This window comes from Falco peregrinus, chromosome 1 (assembly GCF_023634155.1).
Source record: "Falco peregrinus isolate bFalPer1 chromosome 1, bFalPer1.pri, whole genome shotgun sequence".
NCBI classification, from domain to species: Eukaryota; Metazoa; Chordata; class Aves; order Falconiformes; family Falconidae; genus Falco; species Falco peregrinus.
In genome coordinates this window covers 116,692,148-116,716,971 of record NC_073721.1, presented here as the reverse complement: position 1 = coordinate 116,716,971, position 24,824 = coordinate 116,692,148, and the positions used below count along the sequence as shown (strand labels likewise).

The 24,824-nt window shown below is 42.2% G+C and overlaps 2 protein-coding genes across 5 annotated transcripts; both read left to right on the top strand.

The window, feature by feature from the left end:
• Positions 1 to 1,457: 1,457 nt before the first annotated feature.
• BTBD1 (BTB domain containing 1) lies at positions 1,458 to 19,038 on the top strand. Its single transcript, XM_055811009.1, has 8 exons — positions 1,458 to 2,045; positions 8,998 to 9,154; positions 9,715 to 9,820; positions 11,413 to 11,610; positions 11,850 to 12,042; positions 12,592 to 12,679; positions 16,883 to 17,029; positions 17,932 to 19,038. The coding sequence occupies exons 1-8, from the start codon at positions 1,627 to 1,629 to the stop codon at positions 18,088 to 18,090; spliced, it is 1,467 nt and encodes a 488-aa protein (XP_055666984.1). The 5' UTR covers positions 1,458 to 1,626; the 3' UTR covers positions 18,091 to 19,038.
• Positions 19,039 to 19,195: 157 nt separating this feature from the next.
• Positions 19,196 to 23,557, top strand: C1H15orf40 (chromosome 1 C15orf40 homolog). 4 transcript variants are annotated; one of them, XM_055790518.1, is made up of 5 exons: positions 19,196 to 19,313; positions 19,388 to 19,514; positions 20,545 to 20,672; positions 22,717 to 22,846; positions 23,036 to 23,557. In XM_055790518.1, the coding sequence occupies exons 1-4, from the start codon at positions 19,242 to 19,244 to the stop codon at positions 22,807 to 22,809; spliced, it is 420 nt and encodes a 139-aa protein (XP_055646493.1). In that variant the 5' UTR covers positions 19,196 to 19,241; the 3' UTR covers positions 22,810 to 22,846; positions 23,036 to 23,557. The 4 variants fall into 4 exon arrangements, with proteins under 4 accessions (XP_055646493.1, XP_055646485.1, XP_055646487.1 ...); XM_055790510.1 differs by adding an exon at positions 21,976 to 22,097 and having other exon boundaries at positions 22,717 to 23,557; XM_055790512.1 differs by having other exon boundaries at positions 22,717 to 23,557.
• The last annotated feature ends 1,267 nt before the right edge of the window (positions 23,558 to 24,824 follow it).

The following is a 24,824-nucleotide window of genomic DNA, read 5'->3' as shown; positions in this document are numbered from 1 at the left end:
AACGCTGACAAGTCAGAAGCTATGATAAATAGCTTTCAGCTCCGTAATTTAAATCGCTGCTGCATTTACAGCAGAACTCCAGCAGATGGCAAAATGATCCACTTTATTTTTCAACTGATTGCGTCTGGTTTGACAGGACTATGAAAACGCAAAGATACTTTTTCTTTCCCAAAAGCCACCAAGATAGTACGCTAAAAATGATCCCGTTTTTCTAGTCAGAATTTGCCATATTAATTCACCACCCTACATGCCCTAGTCCAAGGAGGTTAAATTTGATGGCTACTGCGTTAGGCACAAACGCTGCCCCTCTGCTACACTCACTATTGCTAGTGTTGCTTTTTCTCCTCAGTTTAAAACACACCATGTCAAGACACATGGTGCATGGATTTCTTTTGTATAAGAACTGTAAGGTATACGTGCCAACAGTCAATAATGTTTCAACAGTATTTCAGAAACAGTTGACATAGGTGACCAATCCTTTTGGCTGTTACTGTCAGGACTCAGATATTTATAAAAACGAGTTTGTATGTCATGTGCCTAAACAGACAAGCTGCAAGATTGATTCATCCCCACATGTAACAACATGAATTTCTGTGACTCTCGCAGTGCTCTGCACGTCTGGTTTTTCCTCTTCGTGGCTCTGGAAGTGCCGCACATGCAGCTATCAGATACCCCCACAAAACTAATAAGTGATACCGACCCAAAACACAGCCTAGTGGACCCCGCCGGCCCCTGGGGGACCACGCTCCTGTCCTAAGGCCTCCAGTCACCTGCGCCGCCCCTCAGCTGCCCGCGCTGCCCCTCAGCTGCCCCTCAGCCGCCCCTCGCACTGCCCCTCAGCCACCCGCACTGCCCCTCAGCCACCCGCACTGCCCCTCGGCCGCCCCTCGGCCGCCCGCCCCGCCCCTCGGCCGCCCGCCCCGCCCCTCGGCCGCCCGCCCCGCCCCTCGGCCGCCCCTCAGCCGCCCCTCGCACTGCCCCCCAGCCGCCCGCCCCGCCCCTCAGCCACCCGCACTGCCCCTCAGCCGCCCGCCCCGCCCCTCGGCCACCCGCACTGCCCCTCAGCCGCCCCCCAGCCGCCCGCCCCGCCCCTCAGCCACCCGCACTGCCCCTCAGCCGCCCCTCGCGCTGCCCCCCAGCCGCCCGCCCCGCCCCTCAGCCACCCGCACTGCCCCTCAGCCGCCCGCCCCGCCCCTCGGCCACCCCTCAGCCGCCCCTCAGCCGCCCGCCCCGCCCCTCGGCCACCCCTCAGCCGCCCCTCAGCCGCCCGCCCCGCCCCTCGGCCACCCCTCAGCCGCCCCTCAGCCGCCCGCCCCGCCCCTCGGCCACCCCTCAGCCGCCCCTCAGCCGCCCGCCCCGCCCCTCGGCCACCCCTCAGCCGCCCCTCAGCCGCCCGCCCCGCCCCTCGGCCGCCCCTCAGCCGCCCGCCCCGCCCCTCAGCCGCCGGGCCGGCCGCTGGGGCGGAGCAGCCGGGCAGCAACAGCCTCGCCGCCCGCCCGCTAGCCTGCGCGAGGCGGAGGCGCATGCGCGGCGCAGGGCCGGCGAGCGGCTGACGTCGGGGCGCGCGGCGGGGGTTCGCGTGCCGCCGGCGGACGGAGCGGCCCGGCCCGGCCCCGCAGGGCGGTGATGGCGGCCGCCGGGGGTGGTGCGGCTGCGCCCGCCGAGACGCCCGCCGAGACGCCCGCCGCCACCGCTGCCGCCGCCGCCACTGCTGCCGCCGCCGCCGTGGAGGCTGGCGCGGTGCTGCAGCGGGAGCCGCTGTACAACTGGCAGGCCACCAAGGGCTCGCTGCGGGAGCGCTTCGCCTTCCTCTTCTCCAACGAGCTCCTCAGCGACGTGCACTTCGTGGTGGGCAAGGGCAGCCCCCGCGGCGGGGGTGGGGGGGCGCCCCCCGGGCCGGGCCAGCAGCGCATCCCCGCCCACCGCTTCGTCCTGGCGGCCGGCAGCGCCGTCTTCGACGCGATGTTCAACGGCGGCATGGCCACCACCTCGGCCGAGATCGAGCTGCCCGACGTGGAGCCCGCCGCCTTCTTGGCGCTGCTGAGGTCCGGCCGCGGCGGGGCGGGGGCGGCCCCGGGCGCGGTAGGGGCTGCGGGGCGGGCGGCCCCGGGCGCGGTGGGAGCTGCGGGGCGGGCGGGCGGCCCCGGGCGCGGTGGGAGCTGCGGGGCGGGCGGGCGGCCCCGGGCGCGGTGGGAGCTGCGGGGCGGGCGGGCGGCCCCGGGCGCGGTGGGAGCTGCGGGGCGGGCGGGCGGCCCCGGGCGCGGTGGGGGCTGCGGGGCGGGCGGGCGGCCCCGGGCGCGGTGGGGGCTGCGGGGCGGGCGTGTCCTCCCGCCGCCCTCGGCCGCCGGAGTCATCTCCCCGCTCGGCGCCGCCGGCTGCCCTCCCCGCGGAGCCCTGTCGTACCCCGGGCCGGTGGAGGGAGATGCAGCGCAAAGGCGCGGGCGCCCCGCGGGCTGGACCGCAAGGTCACGCCGCCCGCCAGCACCGCTTGGCTCCGTCTTGCTCTTCCCTCTGCATCCTCTTCCCGGGAGAAGTGACCTCATTCTAGGGCAGCGCGTTGTCCACTCAGAAAAGTTCTCTGCTGGTGGTAGGTGGCTGGTCTGGCTGTTTGATTGCTCTCTTTTTTTTTTTTTTTTTTTTTAAAGTAAGATGAAGGGAATCCGTGGTTCCTCTGAGTGTTGCAACTACCCATCCTTCGTCTGGTCATGGCTAAGAAGGGGCAGAGGCCGTCGTACCAACCTTTTCATTTCATTTGCTACTTACTTTGAAATCTTATTCATCCACTTTTCTTTTTCAGCGGTGGTAATAAATTGTTATATCTTTTCACTAGCATAATACCCGTTGTAATCACACTTATTTCAGATGCTTTTGGGTGTAGAGGGGACAGTAGTAACTAACTGATTTCTAAACTCAAACCACCCAAGTGAGACCATGAGTGCAGTGATGGCAAAAAGCATGTAAAATAGGTTAGTGATTTCTAATTTGGGCAGAACAGGATCTGCCGATGCTCATGCTCACAGAACTGAGTTTATTTGCCATTTGCCAATTCTCTTGCTAACGGAACAGATGAGTTTATCTACCATTTCTTTTTATACGGTCTAGTAAATAAAATTTATGGTGTTCATGGAAACAATTACTGACAGTTTCTTTGTGCGTCAGGCTGTGGTGTGATAAATACAACTAAACTGCTTAACCTTAAGTTTTTTTCCCAAAGAAACTCTTCTGCTGGGTAAAACCTATATAAAATATACAAAACAGATTTCTTTAATGAACGTTTGGGAAGCAAGTAATAATGTTGCCTGGAAACATGTAGTGTCTCCAAGATTTCTGTAATGGAAAAAGCTCCAAAGTCTTAGCAACTTTCTCTTTGTTTTGAGGCCTAACAGGTAAGAACAGTGAGAGGAAGAGTCACATAGTCCTTTTAGTAATCGTGGACACAGGAGCTGCAGCAACCAAATTAAAAAAAAAAAATCCCAGCAAACCACCATGCAGCAGCAATGTCTCTCTGTTGCTGTTAGCAAATGAACTGTGTTTATTTTGCGGATTCTTAGGGAAGAATGAGTGGCAAGGTGAAAAGTTTCTGTAGCAGAGTGGGAGACAGTGGGTAAGTGTGTCTCAAGCTAAATAGTTTCCCAGGTTAAAAGTAAATGTGCACGTATATGTGTTTGTCTATATATATGCGGAAAAAACACTGGATGGTGAAAGTGGATATGGTGGGAGAAAAAGGTTGTCTGGATAAAAGTATAAACACGGAAACAGGAGAGTTCTAAGCAAAGATAAGAAGGTGGTATTTGAAAGCTGTAGAAATGAATGAAGAGATGTTAGAAGCAAACAAAAGCCATCTTGTGCTGGTAGAGCTGCTAGTACGTAATGGCCAGGGGACTTACGTAAGTAAACTGATTGTACTTGTATCTTGTCTAAATATCACCAGACTGATGAACTGTTGAAACATCTCAGGTTTAATGTCTTCTTTCGTAGGAAATACATGGCAGCTTTATAGAACATTCTTCCACATTCCGTATTTTGAGCCTGTATTGGCATAAATATACATTGCAACGCCCTGTTAAAAACATATCTGAGGAGAACTTCCTCATTACATACCAGTACTGGATGACTTCATGCTTGTATACACTGTCCTGAAAGTATACCAACTGTAAGACAACCTGTTATTTTTTTCCTGGTGTTGGCCAGAGGAGGCAAGACTTACAACTTGCACTGTTGGGTCTTTTTTGTCTGTCATTAGTAAATTGTCAGATAGTGATGGTTGCTTTTTATAGGACCTGTCTTTAATCATTGTAAAGACCAGTTTGAAGTGTATTGGCTAGAAATTAAGGTGGCATCTTTGAGTATACTTAGCAAATGAACATCAAGGTAAAGGAAATGTTTAAGTGATGCAAAAACTTAGGGATATTTTACCCATTATTTAGTGTTCCACAGCTTGTTCCAGTTTTGTTTACTTATGTGTTTTGTTAGGTACTATCTGTAGTTGACATGTTTCATAAAGAACTACTTTATGAAATCTACTATTATCTTCATAAAGATTACTTTACAACAAATGCTGCTTGTAAATTAAAGTCAAAAGACAAGATTTTTTGATGAAAATTTCTCTGATTCTCTTAAAATTCCGTCTGTATCTGTCTGGTGATGTAAACTTTTATCAGTGTTAGTGTTTTGTCACAAAACAGATGGTAATTCAAGAATTATTTATAAGGAAGAAAAAGGTAGTTAGAACAATTTAAACATCTGATAGTCACCAAGGTAGTGTGACATCTTTTTTTAATTATTTTTCTTTTGGATATATTTGTACACAATTTAAAATGGGCTACAGTTGCTACTTTTTTTCTGACAGAGGACTCTAATAAATTTCTAGAGTTAAGGTATTTTAAAATAATGGACTGAGTCTTTGATAGTACCACTGTAATTCTCATTTCAGGGTTTCCTTTTTTTTTTTTTTCTTTTTTCCCCCACCTAGAGAAAGGTGGGTAGTTGTGCTTGTCTGTGTACTAAAATCCTAACTGTAAAGATGGCTGAAGGGGAGCCTTTTAAAATTGGCTGGGGAAGGTGAGAGAACTTTTAGGAACAGTTGGTTGAGCTCAAAGGCTTAGAAATGACTGTGTTGTGTGTTTTGGCTTATCATCCAGTATTCCTCTTGCCTTAAGAGTTTTAGAACCTGAGACACAGGAGTTTTTTATAAGCAGCTTACTACCTCAGTAGTTTGACAGATAAATCCTTAAGAGCTGAGATAGTATCAGTCACAAAGTCAGAATCTGCTTCCCGATTAGAGCTTTTTTTTGTACGTTTATAAATGTACAAATTGAATAGCAATGATCAAGAAAATTAAATTTCTTAGTAGAATTCTGCTTTCAGTTTTCATTTTTATTTTCATTTAAAAAATAAAATCAAATAAAAAAAAATCATTAGATTTTTAAAAATTTCATTCACATTTAACAGTATGTTAACTTGTCCTTTGATCATAGTATAAAGGAAAGTGACGACATCACACAGATTTAGCAGTCAGTCTTCCAAATGTCTTTGCAAAGGACTTTGGCAAGCAGTACATAAAGGGGTCCAGTCATGACTAACTGGAAAAAGATTCCTATGTGCTTTTATAATGGTGAAAATATTTCAGCTGTTGGGAAGATGCTAAGACTAGGGGAGAAAGAAGTGCTGAGAGTAAAGAAAAGTGGCATAAAATGTCTGGGAGACTTATGTAAAGTGAATGATCGAGTGGTCACTTGGAAAAAATGTTTTGGTCGCTACAAGTGTTCTTCCACTGTGCACATACACACACCCCCACACACAGACCCCCATCCTGGATGACAGTAAAATTAACCGATGTCTAAATAGGTTGTTTCTATAAGTCTCTCAAAGAGGAATAGAGGAGGGAAGAAGGCAAGGGGGAGGGGTAAGTGATCTTGAGCCCCACTGATTTAAGTGAAGGAAAAATAGTGGTATAAACATAAAGGTGTGCTGGTTCAGGCATGCCACAAATAGGAGAGTTAACAGTGAGACAGAGTTCTTGGCACGTGAGCAGAGGGATTTTTAGGCAGAAGGGAGTTCCTCTTCTATGAGTACATGAATGCATCATTATCATCTATCTGTATACTTACAGGAAATGGGATTATACAGCATCCTAGAGCAATGTACTTTATTACCGTATTTCATGGTTTTTACAGCTACCTTTTAACTTTGCAAATTCACACTTTTTTTGTATTTGCAAAAGAATACTGTTTGGCTTTGAAAATCCCAGAAAAGTATTGGTGTTGTCAAAAACTGTAAATAGTAAATACAAAAAAATGACAGTGTGACTATCTTAACGTATTTGGACACTTCTTGTCATGAGTTTTCTCAGTTTCAGAGTATGTAACTGTGAGTTGTTATGCCCCACTGACGATGGATGTCTAGAAACAGATAATGAGGTCAATAGTGCCCAGTAACTCCATGCAACACACCATCTCTCCTGTCCTGAGTAATTATCATAACAGATGGAGCCCAAAGTCATAGACCAAATGAACTCAATGAATGTTTTATGGATATTTATGTACATTTTACAGGCGTTTTACGGGTGGAGAGGTGGTTGATGAGGATATGTTGCGATAGTGTGGGACCTGAACATGACGTAACTGGTATGCAATAAGGGTTGGAGAATGTACTGGGTTTGGCTGGGATAAAGTTAAATTCTTCATAGTAGCTTGTACAGGCCTATGTTTTGGATTTGCACTGAAAATAGTGTTGATACCTTTCTGATGTTTTGGTTACTGTTTTGAGATGCTGTACAAACTTTTTGTCAGAACTTTCATTGCTTAAGTCCTGTTAGTTTGTCATGGATGCATTTTAGGTTGGGGGGTGTCTCTTAATGTATATCTAGCCATATGGCAGGGGAGGGATTGAGCATAGAGCCTCAAGTGTGTCCTTCATAGGATGAAAAAACATCTAGTAGCTCTTAGATCTCCCATGAATGAAAAACCTGTATATGTCCCATTGCCACATTTGACTTCCTGTCATTTGGCCACATAATTTTTTTTGGATCATGTGAGGAAAAAATTGCAAAATTTTTGGGAAAGCAAGGATCAGAAAAGTGCAGCTTGGAACTGCAGCCTGATTCTTAAGAAGGTGTAGCAGAAAGTGAACCACAAGCCAGATAAGCTGCTCTGGTGTGTCAGTTCATTGGCTTCAGATTGAACCAACTTAAGGAATAAAATCAAGATCATAGTCCAAAAACAACTTGATGATTATTTTTTTTTAATTAAGTAAAATTTGTAATGTAATTTGCATGATAGTGCTGGGGTTTTTTACAGCCTGTTAATGTTCAGCTCCTGTGTGATTTGGTCTTCAAGCTCCTAAAAAGTCATACGGGGAAGGTTAGGGCATTTAAAACAGATTTTTCTAAATCTCAAAAGCAAAATCTAATAGCACTATCTTAGTGCTTTAATGAACAACTTGCCAGTTTGGTATACAAACTTGTGTACTTGTGCTTCTGTACTTGTGAGATCTCAGGTTTTTAAAAGTAAATTTGTCACTAATTTTGACCTGCAAGGCAGCCCATCATTCTCATCAACAGATAATTCATAGCTTTCATAAATCAGTTCTAAAAGAACTGTATGAAGCTTTCACTAAAAAAAGCTGGCATTTAATTAAACTTTCTATCTCACAGCTGTTTGATGTAAATCCAGTTTAAAGAATTAATCTAGAATATCACATTTTCTAAGTGATGTGAGAGCTGACTGTTTGAATAGGTTGGAGTATTGTAATGGTAAATATGTACCTGTTGGTAAGTGGCAGCAAATTTAATATTGAATGCCATATTTAGTTGTGTTAGCACTTACTGAGAATTAGAATTATTTTTGGAGTATAAGAAATACAGTGAAGAACTTCAGTTGAGGCTTTAATTCTTGGTTTCTATTACTTGGATCTCCCCGTTGTTTGAGTCTGTTACTTTCACAGGTTTCTTCTGTTATATACAAACTTCATATTGTTATATTTTAAAACCCTTCTAAACACGCCTTTTCATCTCTGTTGCTTGCCATTCGTTTCCAGGAGGTTCTGAACGAAAAATTTTAAGAAATATGAAGGAAAGGCTTGGTCTTCATTGTGGAATTCCTGCATTTGCTAATGTGCCCTGGTTTATTATGTTTAATCGTGTGTGTGTTGAGGACAAATGTATTTTTGTAAATCACAGGCTATTCTTGATTATTATCTGAAAAACTGGTGAAATGTTGCGAAGATTATCTTCAATGTCACCTGTAAGAAAAATTATTTTAAAAAAGTCATCTTTTTCCATACAGAACATAAAAATAAATCTTATCTTTTCTGGTCTCGAATAACAGCTGCTCAGGAAACAGGCTTTTTTCCCTGGTTTTGGTGGAGGCTTCCATCTTTTGGTTCTCAGCTTATGCTAAAATTGCAGCTAATCGTCTAGCCTCAAACAGTGGAGGCAAGCCAGAATGTCTTGCTATGGCAGGAATAGAAGCGTCAAGGTCATCTGCTAGAATATTGCTCCCTTTTCTCTATCCTCTGAACACTACAGAATGGTAACTTTGACTTGTTGTCACAGTATAAGTCATTGACACTGTTCTCCTCATGGCGGGGAAGCTAGTGTGCAGTCAGTAAATTAAGTTCAGTAATATAGCCGTAGAGGGTTACGTATTGATATTTAGAAGTACAGCCCTTCTAGTGAATCAAAAGAGTATGCATTCGTATGTTCAGTAATTCTGCAGCTCAGCTGTTGTTTACAGTTTGGTAGCTATGTATAACTAGTACAGCCAGATCAGTCTTAAGGAGTAATACATAATTAAAACAAATGTATGCCATTAGGTTAACGTAATAGCCTTTCTTCACCCCTTTACCTAGCTTATTAATTTGTAAAAATGCTACATGGTCAGCTGGTGCATGTTCACAGTGCAAATCTTTGACCTGTTTGCTGTATGCAAAGAGACAGTTATGTAGTGCTTGAGTGCCCTCCTCAAGATATGTTTTGTTTTGTGTGTTGATTTCTAGGTTTCTTTACTCAGATGAAGTTCAAATTGGTCCAGAAACAGTCATGACTACTTTATACACTGCTAAAAAGTATGCAGTCCCAGCCCTGGAAGCACATTGTGTGGATTTTCTAACGAAGCACCTCCGAGCAGATAATGCCTTTATGCTGCTTACTCAAGTAGGTAAATTTAAGCTTAGTTTTTATTTACTAGGAAAATCTGTATTTGGTGGGAAATTACTTCACAGTGGGTTTGCTATCACATAGTCTCATTTATGTAGGAAAATGTCTTGTTGGTCTGTTAGCATTTTTACAGACTCAGCTTCTTAATGTGGAGGAAAGGGGTTTTTTTTCCTTTCTCTCTCTCTCCTTTTTTTCCATATGCAATGGACTGGGCCATTTCAAGTGGAGCCAGTTTATTCTACAGTGTATTTGCATGAATCTCTTAACTGTTTTTTATTAAGACTGTGCTTCAGTTCACTACAGTGGACTTGATGCGTACTTTTTTTTTTAGTTATATTGCCAATATTAAACCATAAGCATGAAGGAAAATTTGCATTTAGTAAGTTCTCCTTATGTACTACTTTGAAAATTTAAGTGCTCTTTAAGGTATAAACACAAAGAGTACCTAAACAAATCAACCTATTTTAATTTGGATCTATACTAGAGTAAAAATACTTGCTTTTTAAGGTAAGTGGTTTGTCAATTTATGCTTAAGATGTGTTTCTTTAACTTTTTAGGCTCGTTTGTTCGATGAACCTCAGCTCGCTAGTCTTTGTCTTGACACAATAGACAAAAGTACTATGGATGCAATAAGTGCAGAAGGCTTTACTGATATTGATATAGGTAAGCATTAAATTCTGAAGGGAATTGTAGGACATGAGAAGGCTTTTGTTACAGTAACGTGGGGTAGTTCACCTTGCCTAGCCAAGTATGTAGGGTCCCAAGCACATCTTACCTCCTTGTCATGGTAGCGTGGGGTGGTTTGCTTTCCCCCTCCTCTGCACCCACCTTTGCACGCGCACCAATGTGACAGCCAGCTGTGGATCTCAGGATTAAAACAGCACCTGCATTACATCGGTGAGTTTGCTAATGAGCAAAATAGCACATTGCATATGTATGATATGTTAATCAGTGCAGGTTTGATTACCCACCCCTGCACTGCTTTCCTTTGAGCTTTGCTCCTGAGCAGGGTTCCATTGCGTTGGGGTCCCATTTGATTAATGGCAGTGTCCGGAGGCTCCCACTGTGGTAACACTACACTTTCATTAAAGCCAGAGCTTTCACTTGCTGAGTGTTGTGCCTCCTCCCTGAGGGATCCACACCTGCTTTTCACGTGTAATGGGAATCACTGTTTTGTTGCTGCATGGTACTTCTCTATTCAGAGTTGCACCCATCAGGTACAGCTTATGAAATCTGCTTAAAAGAAATAAATATCTAAACTGCTGGTTTCTATGTTTTCCCTTGTATGAAAAGCTAGCAGTTGTAAATTTGCATACTTAATTTGAGTGCTACTATATGTTTCTAAGGCTTTACTCAATTCAGCTAGACTGTGTGAAAAACTCAGACTGAAGGAAGGTATTCCAGCTGCTTAAAGTTTCTTTACTTAAGCAAAGTCTGTTAACTTGTGTTCAGTGAGATTTGTACCAAGACTATGAGTGTTCATCTCTACTCTTGATAAGTCCCAATCTGTTTTGACTTTCCAATATGATATTTTCTTTGATTGTAAACATGCCTTGCTTAAATTCAGGGCATATAAAAATTCCAAAAAACAACAGAAGATTCAGAATATGAAAGCACATCTTTTTTCAGGCTTGTGTTCTGTGATAATCTTTTCATACTTGTTACTCATAAAGTGCTGGAAGAAGTAAGAAATACAAGAAAATTCGCTTTTGCAAAACACATGAGAGTACCTTGCCTCACATCCTGTGTTTCACCTTCAGGCTTTGTGGGTGGCAAATACGTCAATGTTTAAGATGACTTTCATGCGTCTTTAAACTGGTTTCGTGTGCACCACTGCTGCTTGTGTCTGTAGTTAATCCAGAATGACAGGTGGCTACTCGGATGAGAATATGAGTGTCATTATGAACAACTTGTTTTTTCAGTAGTGTGCATTCACCGCTTGGTCACTTCCAGTTTTGATCTTGCCTTAGCCATAGAAATTCTTTAGGATACTGATTGTCATTGCATAGATTATATATAGTAACACACTTAGGAATCAGGAAGGAAGTTCATATGCTGCCTTCCTAGCAGGAAAATTATTTTTTTTACTTTGGAATCTGTACACCGTTGGGAGATTTCTTTATACATAAGTTATCTTTGATGTCTATTACCAATGTTCTTAGTGTTTATATAACATTTCAAGCTTACTTCATGTGCAGCAGTTACGGGTTTGGATGAAAACTGACTAAATCTGTTAACTTTTTTTTTTTCTTCAGACACGTTATGTGCAGTTCTAGAAAGAGATACCCTTAGTATTCGAGAAAGTAGACTCTTCGGAGCTGTTGTTCGCTGGGCAGAAGCAGAATGTCAAAGACAACAACTGCCTCCGACATTTGGAAACAAACAAAAAGTCCTTGGAAGAGCTCTTTCCTTAATCCGTTTTCCATTAATGACTATTGAAGAGTTTGCAGCAGGTGGGTTTTGGGGCTCTTTTTCTTAATGTTAGGTGATATCTCTGCGATGTTTGCTTGTGAGTGTTTAGATGCTTAACACGCTATTCTGTTATTAATATTGTACTAATAAAATATGTGATTTCCAACATGCTTTCATTTGTGTAATGTTATTGTCATCTTCAGTTTGCAAATATGTGTGGTTTAAATAAAACAGTCAAAGTAATTCTTTGAATCATCTTAGAAGTTTTTTCTTTTCACAGGTCCTGCTCAATCTGGAATTTTGTCAGATAGGGAAGTAGTAAATCTCTTTCTGCATTTTACTGTCAATCCTAAACCTAAAGTAGATTATATTGACCGACCAAGATGTTGCCTTAGAGGAAAAGAATGCAGCATTAACAGGTTCCAGCAAGTGGAGAGTCGCTGGGGCTATAGTGGAACAAGTGATCGAATTAGGTATGGCTTTTGAAACTATCAGGAGGAGAAACAGAGAACTGTGTGGGAAGAAACAAACAAATTTCTCAACTTCTTGGCATAAGATAGAGTAACAATCATGCTGATTCTGTTTGGGCATGTTTGATCTTTTCTGTATTTTTAAAAATAACTTCAGCTGTTGTGCACATAAAGTAGAAAGTAGCAAAAAACGAAGTCCTGGAGGATTGGGTGTATTCTAGTGTGATTAGGTGTTAGCTGCATATTTCTTTTAAAAATACCAAGTCTTGATCTGTTTTTATTTCAGAGATATTAAAAAGAATCTGCTCATTTTTTGTTTAGTCATACTGAGTATCTTGGGGTAGTTAGCAAAGCTTTAACCTATAAAGTTGATACCTTACAATGTATTTTTTACTATTGAAATCTAAATAGAAAGTTATTGGAAAAAAAAAAAAGTCATTTTTAGTTTACTTCCCTACTCTTCAGTGGGAGTCTTTTTCGTGCTTAACTGGAAATAAGGTAACACACCTATCACAGTTGTATAAATTCCTTTCTTGGCTTGTGTCTTACTAGGTTCACAGTTAATAGAAGAATTTCCATAGTGGGATTCGGATTATACGGATCTATTCATGGACCCACAGACTATCAAGTTAACATACAGGTATAGTATAGCGTATTTAAATAGGCTTATGCAAAAACTACACTTGTAGTACTTGCAAAAGCTTTAGTGTGTATTTGGCTAAGAGCAGCTGATAGCCCAGAAATCTAATCTGTGGTTTTCCCCCAACAGTGGTCATAAGCAGATGACTAGGGAAATGTAAGAACAATATGAAACTCTTCTCCCTTTCTGCTGTATTCCTCTGTCCTTCAATCATTTTCAGTATAGGTGTTTCCTGAGACAGATTATTTTCTCTATTTAGTAGCTCCTGGCGAAGCTTTCCTCAGGATACTTGCCCAGTCTAACCTTGAATTCCTGTAAGTTTTCTGCAGAGGAATTTCATAGCTTTGTAATGTGTTCAGTTGTGCACAAAGTCTGTCCGTTAATAAATGTTTCTAGTAATTAAGGAAAGAGATCTTGGATTTGTCCAACAGCTCTCTGAAATCAGTGACATAACATGTAGTGACTGCTAAAAAAGCTGCTGTGTCATCAGGAAGATACTGAAAACAAGGTAAAAGGTGACATTGTGTTGCTGTATGAAAGCAAGGTATGCCCGCATCTTGAGTAATTTGTGCAGTTCCCAGTTTCACACAGTAGAAGTGGAACGTAGAGAAAAGGGTAACTAAAATGATTAAAGGGATAGAGCTGCTTCCATATGAGGGGAGTCCAAAAAGGCTAGGACTCTTCGGTTTCTGGAGGAGAAGGCTATGGGGAAGTGTGAGCAATGCTGCTAAAATCACGAGGGCAGTGGATAAGGTAAATGCAGAACTGTTTGTTCAGTTCACCAAACCCCAGAATATAACCAGGAGATTCTTCCTGATACTAGCAGAAGATCAAAACAGATCAGGGTATTTTTTTAATGCAGAGGATACTAACATACTGCCTCAGGAAGCAGATACGCTGTTTGGAATTTGGTGGTGTTTGAACATGTTCATTCATCAACAGCAGATCCATTAGAAGATTCCAGAAGGAACAGAAGGGGGATGTACACTGTAGCACCCCTAGTAGACCAGATGTGGGTGCTGGGGCAATGGACAGCAGAGTCCAGACTTCTGTTCTTACCCTCAGCAGCACCTCCTCTTGCTGCTTTTGGAGTGCACTGGACCGTTTGTCTGTTCTGGTCGGGTATTCATTACGTTCTTCGTTCTCCTGGTACATGTGCTGGGGCTTAGGGGCTTGTCCTTGCCTAGAGCTTTTGGGGAAAACTGACATCTTATTTGCTACTGATTCAGTCTTAGGCAGGAGGTTGTATGTTACTGTTAACCGTAACTACTTCTGTAAAGTTACTTCAGTTTTAGGTTTGCTGAAAACATTGTCCCAGCATGGAAATCTCCCCAGTTTCTTCTGCTGGTAAATGATTTATTTGTGTTGCTGTTCTCCAGGCTCCTATGTGAAGACTATCCTGCTGGTACTCATTTTGTATCTTCATTGCTGTTTAGCCTGCCAGGGAGCGTCTATAAGGCTTTTTTCTACTGCTGTGTTGGAAGAATGATGTAACATTGGTTTTGATGCTTTCAGATAACTGTTTCTAAACCTTCTTTTGGGCTGCCTAATTCTATATTTTACATTTTAACGTGTCAGTTTGACCTATTTTAATCTGTATACAACTTCGTATTTCTAAAGGATGCTCTTTTTTGCTTGTTTATGTCCAGTAATAGCCTTTTGCTGATCAGCCATGCCAGCATTTTTCCCCTTTTCTTAAGCCTTTCCTAATAGGTGATACGTACTGATACTGTACTTGGGCATGCAATGTCCTTCAGTAGTCTGCATGCTTCTTACAAGGATTTGATTTCCTTAATTGTTCCTTTTAGCTTCTTTTGAACAAGCTTCCTCATTTTTCTCTTGAAATTTAGCACAGCTGTTACGGATTTGCTTTTGTTGTTCACGTGGGAGCATTGTCTCTAGGTATATAATGGACACTGTTACATAGTGTTTCCATTATGAAATTTTGAATCTGATCCTGCTCATCACTCAGTACTAAAGCAAGGGTTGCGTTTCTTCCTACTGAGCAATTGGTTAGCAAGCCCATGAAACGGTGAGTGATAGCATCTAAAAATGTCACCCCTGCTTCATGGCTTGATGTGATACTTGCCCGGTCTGAGTGGGTAATTGAAGACACCACTAAAATTGTATTTCCTGCTCTTGTAGCCTGATTGATCTCTCTTAACGTATTCTGATCAGGATTGTAGTCTTCTAATATTGTTCCAGCAGTATATATTTTTTCTTTTTTAATACGGAATTTCAGTCCATTTGAATTCTCTTTCTTGCTGAGATCAGTTTTGATTTGATTCTAAGCTTTCTAACAAGGTATTAGCATTCCATGACTGGCACAGTTTTATTCTGTGCTGTGTATTTTGTAACCTGGTACTATCACATCGGTATATAAGGTGTGGGGTAAATTTTGTGGAAGAAAGAGTCTGTAACCATTTTGGGGACAGAAATTCCATTGTCTCTATCTGATTTCATAGATGTATGGCATGTGCTGGAACTGCTGTTTCAGGTCATTTCTGGGCATCCTATTTAAATGACAGTTTGTCTTCTGTTTCCTATTTGATGATTACTACTCTCTGACCATCCTGTACTTAAGGGTAGGAATTTTGTGTCTGTCTCTTAAGAAAATAGTGCTGTGCCTTTCCTCTTACCTTGTTCCAAACAAAATGTATCTGGAATGAAGTTTTGAAGGAATTGGTTGGCTTTTCCGCATTCCTCAGTTTAAAAACTCACTTTCAAATTCCTTGACTTGAAGTACCATCAGTTTGGTTTTCTAAAACTATACTTCTGTGTAAATGAATAGCATAGTGTACTAGATTGGGTCTTCAGAACAAAAGAGTTGGTACTGAAGATCTAGCAGCTATGCTACACATTGTTTGTGCATTTTTACTTTGCATTAACTCTTGTTTGATTCTCTTGGCTAAATTCCTGTTAGCAGATAAGAGCATTTGGTGTGCTCCCTCAGAATGTTTGCTGGGTTTATTCCATCAGAAAATAATGTAGTTCTTAGAAGGCAAACTGAAGCATATTAAGTGGGAATGAAGAAGAGATTCACTTGAAAACAAGCTCCTGATCCATACTGAAAGGCAGATGTACCTTTGTGGTTCAGATAAAGCCATCCATCTTGCACAGTTTCTTTTTATTCTGGAAGTATCCCCAATTCCTGGTGATACTGAAACTTTCTTGTCACCATCTTTTCAGATGAGTATTTCAGTCCTGTGTCTTTACTTTTCTTGGACCTGCATCAGTACTAGCAGAGCTTCAGAGAATTAAACATTTAATGCCCATCTTAAAATAGTGATAGTGTGGATTGCAAATACATCTTTTATGTGAAAGGGGCTTAGGACTTCAGCGTTATAACTGTTAATATTGCTATTGATTGTGGCTGGGGGAAAAAATCGGAGCACATTTTGCCTAGAATAGGGCTTCACCTAATTTGTGCACTACTAAAAATTATATGGCAATTTCATAATAAAATACTAAAATTGATGGGATTCTTGTTAGCACAGTGATAATGAGAAATGTTCGTGTTACTCTGAAGCTCTGATATCCATCTTCTGCAGCATGGATCAGGATTGCTACCCAAAATGAAAAATGAGTTATCTGCTATTACTGTATCTTCACTAGTGATTCCTTTTCGCCGCTAAAATTGAAGGCAAAAGAAATAATATGTAATGCGAGCATAGTTTTTATTCTGAATATAGAATAGAATTGTATAAAACACCGCAGTGCAAGTTCTTTTAAGAGTGTGTCATTGACTTCTTACATTATCAGTAAAAACTTGTTTTCCAAATTAGCCGCAGCCAGCAAACATCCTTCCCTCATGCGGGCCGTGTAGGTACACAAAGATCAGCAGATCTAAGTACGGGATTACGTGTAGTATGTGGAGGTCAGAAGCTGAAGGTCTAAGCGCTGTTCTTTGTCTCCCAAGCAAAGATCGTATAACCTGGTTGGAGCAGTGTTGAATCTAGCCCACAGGTTGGGGCAGCCCATGTAAAACTCACAAGCCATCATTCAGCACGCTGCTGGGTCAACCCTAATGGTATCGGGAAATTTCACCTACTTCGCAGTTCTGAGATTGCACTATCCTTGCAATTAAACTGGGTGGAGTAGGCAAGTGTTTGCTTGTAATCTAGTTCTAGTATGTGCACGGTAAGAATATTTCTCAAGCTTGTAAACCTAAAAATAATGTTTTGTTTTCATGGTTTTGTACAGATAATTGATTATGAGAAGAATCAAACGCTAGGACAAAACGATACTGGATTTAGTTGTGATGGAACAGCCAGCACGTTCAGAGTTATGTTCAAAGAACCTATAGAGATTTTGCCAACAGTTTGCTACACAGCTTGCGCAACATTGAAAGTAAGAATCCTAACAGTACAAAAGAAAATGTTACTTTGATGCAAGAGTTGCTCTTTTATCTGTCTTCTGATGGGAAAGTGTCTTCTAGGTCTTGAATTTCTTTTAAATTTAGTGCTAATGAAGGATGTAGTTCAAGTCTACAGTAAATTGTATGACTGCTACCTCTCTTCTGTGCCATAGCACAGAATTCATAACTGGATCTGTTGTGCCTTCCGATTTTCTGGCTTGATGTAAGAGTTAGGTTGAGTCGTAATGGAAGCTGCTGCTTTTGTGTGAGCAAAAGCACTATCTAGATTATTTAATCTGGCAGCTCTCTTTCAAAATGTAAATTGGATTTCTTTTATCAAGGATAGTCTAACCACTAGCTAGAGTCAAGAAAACTGAAAGCTTTTTTTTCCCTCCCCCCCAGTCACTTTTTAAATACTGGTGCTGAAATATAGGAAAGAATTATTTGTTCTAGGAAAGTTTCCCCTGAATGTTATGGACAAATTTTATTCAGTGTTTTACAAAAAATCTTCTAATATCCTTTTAAATATAATTCCCTATACAGAAGTCAAGGTTGAGTGGGTTGGGGAAAAAATGTTGCACATGAAAAGAAGCTGAGGCAGGGAACTAGGTAGGAATATAGACAACCTGTAAGACAAGGAGAAATACTAGAAAGTATTTATTCATTACTAGTTGGATAAAATAAAGTGGTTTAAATCTGCTGCCAGAGGAACTTTTTTTTGTTATTTAGACATAGGACACTTGCTTCTGTTTGTGATTTTTCTATATAACTTGCATGATGTGGGGTCAGAAATTTTGTACTATTAAAATAATCTTAGTAGTGTTTGAACTTCAACATCTTGGGAGTCTTGCTGCCCATTTCCAATCAGTTGCTAATCTCTTCTGATGTTTTTCAGGGTCCTGATTCTCACTATGGAACAAAAGGTTTGAAGAAAGTGATCCATGAATCTCCTACTGCTAGCAAAACATGCTTTGTCTTCTATAGTTCACCCGGTAACAACAATGGTACATCAATAGAAGATGGACAGATACCAGAAATAATATTTTATACATAATTTCACATGATCATCTCAAATGTGTCAGTATATCAGTGGACTTCAACTCACTATTGGCAGCAGTTAAAAAATTCTGTGAAATTACATGAATGTGTGAAAGCATAACCAATTTGTTTGAGAGGTACCAGAAAAGCTATTTTCTCTGCATTGTTATTGGCAGGATGTAATATATCTTTTCATGGTCAAGTGGAGTAAGTACTCTGTATATTGAAAAGATGGTTTGAAACGGTGTCTTGTGATGGCTCTGTATTTACACCCCTTCATTTCTTGTGTAGTAAAATTCATTTCTTTGGAACTGGAAAATCCTTACTCATTATGAACTTCTTGCATATGTTTTCCCCAACCTGTCTTCAAAGGATAGTAAAGCTGCTGCTGTAGTCCAAGCTTCCACTTTTTTTCTGAAATGACCTTGGAATCACCTTACGGACATTAATTGCTACTATAGTATTCTGAAGTACGCTGGATTCACATTGCTGTCATCTTGACTTTTGGATGAGCTGTGGAGAATTAATGGACTTAGGACTTCAGAGTGCAGCTGCACTGAAGAAATACAAAGTCAAATTCAGCAACATCCCACCTTTCCACAATCTCTCTTAATCCAGAAGGGCTGTTTTGGAACATAAAGCTGGTTATGGAAATAGCCACTGTATATACATATGTGCCTATAAGAAAATGTATAATGTGAAAACGAGAATACAAGACTTGTAACGATGGTATTTTATCATTGGACATTGTAATACTAAGAAATTAGTATGAACTAAGGATTATTTGTGTGCAACTAGTTTTACAGATTGCATACACTAATTTGATGCAACTGCTGTATGTATATAGTACTCAGCATCTCATACCATGTTTGTGTAGTAGTAGAATGCCTTCATGTACAAACCCCTCTCCCCTCTGCTAAGTTATACTAAAGTAATAATTTGAGAACACAGGAGGAAAAAAGAATACCACCCTCTTTTCCCTAATTTCTCTTTAACTACACCCGTTGTCGCGCAGGCCGCGGCTCTCACACCACAGGCCTAGCCCAGCCCACAGGGAACGGGGCGGCTCCCCGGGCCCGGGCGGGCTCCCCCGAGCGGCGGCGGCGGAGCGCGCAGGCGCGGGCCGAGGCGGGCAGCGGCCGCTGGCGGAAGGGCCACCCCGGCGCCATGCCGGCGCTCGGCGGCTTCCGGCGGCTGCTGGCGGCGCCGGTGCGGCGCGGCGGGACCATGCCCCGAAAGGTGCGGGCGGGCAGCCCCGCGGGGGGGACAAGCGGGTGGCGCCCGCGCTGACCGCGGCTGTTCCTCTGTTTCAGGGAAAAGGAGCCGGGAAGGAGCCCGCGGGACCGGGCGCCGCCGCCGGACCGGTGGTGGCGGCGGGCGACGGCTGCGTGAGGGTGGCGGTGCGGGCCAAGCCCGGCTCCCGGTGCAGCGCCGTCACAGGTGGGGCTGCTTCCCGGCCTGTCTCCGGTGCCCCGCGGGGCAGAGCGGGGCTCGGCCGCCGCCGCGGGGCTGGGCGCGGGGGGCTGGGCGCGGGGGGCTGTGCGCGGCGGGGCCCGGGTGCCCCCGGTGAGGCGCGGCGCGGGCCGCCCGTCCCGCCTGAGGAGGCCGCGGCGGGAAAGCTGCGCGTTCTGGCCAGCCCTGCAGCCGGCCCCGCTCGCCTGCGCTACGGAGACAGCCCAGCAAGCCAGAAGCAACCAGAAACCTACCGGGGCCCCGCAGCGAGCTGCAGAGCGCGGCGGTTGCAGGCCTGCCGCGGCCAGGTGGTGCAGCGAGCGCGGTGCGAGCTCCCGAACGGGCTTTTTTGCGGGGAGTTGCAGCAGAGGGGCTCGAGCAGCGCCTCAGTGTGACCTGTAATTTCGTGCATGCTCTGTATCGCAAGAGCTTGTGCGGTTTTATTCAAACTGTAGGCGTTTGAGCTAATGAAACACATTCTCCCTCTGCAAATGCGGAGTTGCTTATGCACAAACTCAAACCTGCTTTTTACACAGGTATGTGCATGACACAAGCGTGGTGGACTGTAGTGGAGTATCCAGGCTCGACTGGCAACGGAAGGAAAGCGGTGATGGTAGCGCAGCTCGCTGGGCAGGCTGCCTTTAGCGTGCTTTTTGTGTTGGGGTGACGTGATTTGTGTTACGCTACGTGGTGCCGAGCTGGGCTCCACCTGCATCAGAACGGGCAGCGTGGCGTGGGGGGCTCAGAACAGGGCCCTGGTTGTGTGAGGGCTGAGAATTCCTGGCTGCGCTCAGATCCAGGTCTGAGGGCTTCACTGTTCGTTGTATCAGATGATGGGCTTTGTCCTGGCTAATAGTTTTAACTTCAGGGAATTTGTGAAGTGTAAAAATGGGGTTACCTGCTAATCTAGAACTTTATTTGGTTTTAAATTAAAATGCTTTTGAAGGCGTAAAGATTCATTTTTAGGAGATGTTAACTGAATGTTTTGAGCTTAAAAACCTTAAAATATTTGTTGCAGATGTGACAGCTGAGGCAGTAGGTGTAGCTATTGCTGCACCTCCATCAGAAGGGGAGGCAAATGCAGAGCTGTGTCGCTACCTCTCTAAGGTGCTAGAAGTGAAGAAGAGTGAAGTAATTTTAGAGAAGGTACTTCCTTTATTTTCCTTTGCCACCTTTCTTTCAGTCTTGCCCTACTGCAATTTAAATTCAAGACTTTGAAACCTGCTCGTTGAGTACAGGGAGCTTCTCTCCAAGTTCAGCCCAAAAGACATTGTAAAGGTGTGTAGTCAAGTTGATGGAATGGTTAATTGAGAACAAACCTCGTGTATGAAGAGCCACAGCTGATCTTGAGTCAAAACAATTCTCATCATGATGTATTTTCCAAGTATGTGTGGTTCATGTTTTCTGTTTTTTTCAAAGATTCTCTTGTTTTCACGTCAAATGCAGCTCACAAAACTTGTGGAATGTGCATTTTATTAATAGCTTTTCATTCATTTTTTTGAAGTAACATGTATTTGAGTGAAAAATTTGTGACAACTGTCACACATAAGCAAGAGCACACATAAGCAGTTGGATTATAGCTGGGCCTCGAGTTTCTTTGTGTTAGAATTTACATGTCTTGACTTTGGCGAGTGGAAACTCTTTGTTTTATTCATTGCACTGAATAAATAATTTGTTTTATTCATTGTACTTAAAGTCAGTTTTTCCAGCCACGTTCATTTATAGTTTATGAACATAAGAGCACAGTGAAAAATGGTGCTTTTTATTTTTGTCTGTTGGTTTAATATAGTAGTTGTAGAAGTCTGTTAAAGGGTAGTGGTAAATGGCAATGTGATCAATGAATTGAGCAGCATGTTGCCAAAAGGTAGAGATGCAAAGATTTGGGTCTTGTTTTTCGTGAATCATGGGCAAACTGCTTCATTTGTTTATCAACATTTTACAGATAACATTGTTTTCCTACCTTACAGGGATGTTCAGGTTTAATTAGATCATTCTCATAAGTGTCAAGTGGACTTGAGCATAAAAGGGGTCAGTGTTGTCTGACCTTGATTCAGTTATTCTGACCTATGGTGTCCGAATAATTACATGCAAATGTTTGTTTTTCACAAGCCACTGTTTGTTTTCTGTGAAGTTTTGTCGTAAAGTCTGTATTTTACCTGTGGCTTAGATTTTTTTTCTGTCCTGATCTAGGTATAAACAGCAAGTGATTTTTGGTACCGGTCACTCTCTTACATGCTACTTGCTTTATAAGTGCTGACATTAACAAAACCAACCTAAATCAGAAAATTGGTGGGAAATGATCCAGTATAAAACTGAAGTTACCAGATTTCTGTGCAAGGGCCTTGATTTTCATCACCAGCTGGCTAGACTGCTTCAAAAATCTACTTTAAATTTTAAATCTCATGCTATATTTCTGTATAGTGGTGTTAAGGACTTATTCCTCCTTCAGGGTGTCCCTTGTGGGATTTTCAAAATTTTCACCAGGCTGCAGATCAACAAGCAACTTGCTTCTCATGATTTACTGAATACTATCAAAGTTGTGTCTTCAGGCAATATGAAATGAGTTTGCAGGTTTGCCAGTTCCTATGTGAAATAGCCTTTTTTTTTTTCATTAATAAAAAAACAGGTCAATAATATTTCTAATAACGGCTGTATGAATCTGAATGTCTTCTAGATTATATATGATGTGATTTGTTTTCATTTAGTTGATATTACCAACCCAAGAATTCAGCCTAAGAGTAACTAATACTCTATGGGAGACAACTCTGAAGAAAGATATGAAAACGCAGTTATCAAATGCACACACACCTATATAAACACACCCACTTTTAAAAAACAAAAATGCAAGTTAGTTGGAGTCTTGATTCTAGGTGATAGAAGTGAATTACGGAAACGTCACTCTTTGCTTTTTGTTCTAGCCTAAAAAAAGACCATCATTTCAGGGCGTGCTTTGGGACCTGTATCCTATTTTAAAAAGACAGTAGATAAGACATTGTTTTCTACCTTTCAAATAACTAGAAAGGACATTGATGAACTATCACTTACTGCTGTTAATCCTGCATACCCACGGTTTAAGAACTATTTTTAAAATACCTGATGTGTTTGGCATTACAGTGAGGTTTTCTTGGAATGTGTATATGGTGGTGATTCTCTGAAAGATTTTTTTTTTGTGTGTGTGTGTCTAAACCAGGGTGGTAAATCACGTGAAAAAGTGGTGAAGATTTTGGTGTCAATGACACCAGATGAAATCTTAGAAAAACTGAAAAAAGAAGCTTCCAGTTGACCTAAAACAAGAGTGGGAAATGGGACAACGCATCTTGGTAAACGGACTGATACTGTCTCTTAATGTAAATCTGGTCATGTTGAGAATGTGAGTAATGATTGGGGAAAGATACTTCTTTCAGTACCCCCCTTGTTAATGTAACTGCTGTGTAGTTGAGGGTTTTGTGTAGGTTTGGTTAGAAAATCTCACCTTTACTGAGGCTCTGTATCTGCTTCTGTCACTACAGACTTTTTTTCCTCTCTGGATAGTTTCCTGTTGGTAAGATTTTTCCTCTTCCCTGGTCCCTAAACAAATGGTTTAGAAAACTTGTTTCTTAGTGAAACCAAGTTTGGTTAACGAAGTGAAAGGTTTGGAGTGACAAGCTTCAATGTGAAAAGTGGTACAAAAGGAAGAGTCTGCCTGAATGGTAAAGACCTTGGAAGAACATTCTCTTCAATGTCTAATAGCAGGTACTGGCTGCAGTTTTGCGCTATGCACATATGTCATCTAAAATAAACATACCTGAAGCCAATATACTATTGTTGATCATACAGGCAAGGTAAAAGCAGAATGGCCTGAAGGACTGCAACAAAATCAAGTTTACGCTATGAGAAACCGACCCAGAACCTGGTAATTGCATACACAGTGTCACTTTATAGTAGTCTGTAGTTGGTTTCCTGAAAAGTAGAGATACAATTTTTTATCTTTGCCAAATGTATATCAAGTGTAATGACTGTTTTTAATAAAAGGGGCAAAAAATATTATCAAACTTTGTTTTGTGTTTATATTTTTAGCAAAAAAAAAAAAGGGGGTTCCTAGAAGTCACTTATTGGAGTGTTATTTTTAAACAGGGCTTTGTTGCATTTTTTCCTTGGTTTAAAAATGAGTAATATTCCGACATGTAGAGAACTGAGCAGTCTCATTTGTAGAACAGAACAGGAAGTCTGAAACAAGATGGGCAACTGTACTCTAGTCTCAGGGCTAATGAGAAGGCGGCTTAACCTCTCTTTATCATGCTTTGGATGTCAGAGTAGGATTTAACTAGTATTTCCTAAAAATATATGTGATATCTTACATGTCTATGGTAAGAGTTTGCTTTTTTGTCTGCATCACTGCTGATGTCTGAAATTGTTCTATCTTTATTATGGTTGTAATTTTATATATATACATATATATACACACATATACTAAAATAATACCTAAAGTAAAAAAGAAAAGCTGTTCTGAAGTTTTGCTTAAGTTTTGTCATACCTTCTTCTGGAAAGCAATGTTATGAATACGTAAGTTACAGCTAAATTTCTTTACCAGCTTCATGCAGTGCAGACTTCACAGCTCATAATATATTTTTTCATGGACAAAAGTCTTTTGCTTTAGGAGATTCTTTCTGCTTCCTGTTTTCATAAATATTGCAACCATTGTTTTTAGAGTTGGAGAACTGGTGTTTGTCAAGATGACAGCTCCTTTAAGGTGACTCATTTTAAAGCTGTTACGAAAAATGTTACTGTCTTGTTTGGACACTGCTTGGAGAACTAGGTCTCCAGGGTTTTTTGCTGTTTGCTTAATGGTTTGCATTTGGGCTCCATATTTTCTCAGGCTTTTGATCAGCCATGCACTGCTTCAGTTGACTCTCTTTACTTATCCTTTTCAGTCTATGTGAGGCTGGCTTTTACTGTTCAGTTTTGGGTTATGACTCCTTGCTGTTTCATCTGTTCTTGCCCAGCAGGGGGGTACCATGTCTTGGAGAAAAATTAAGGCAAAGCAAGCAAACGTCGGTGGTGGTTTTGTATTTTTCGCATTTCCTAAACTTCTTCTTATTGTGAGTGGAGAAAGCAATCCAAAGACTGAGAAATCCTGCATTTAGAAGTTATATTCTGAGTTGGATGCTGTAACTGTCATTATGAAGATTTCTTTGGAAGCTAATGCCATGTGCTATATTATATGTATTATATTCTATATTGAAATAATGTACACTTTTGCATTACTTCAGACCCAGATTGAGGTAGGGGCTGGGTAGGCAGGTACAGTCTCTGAAGTAC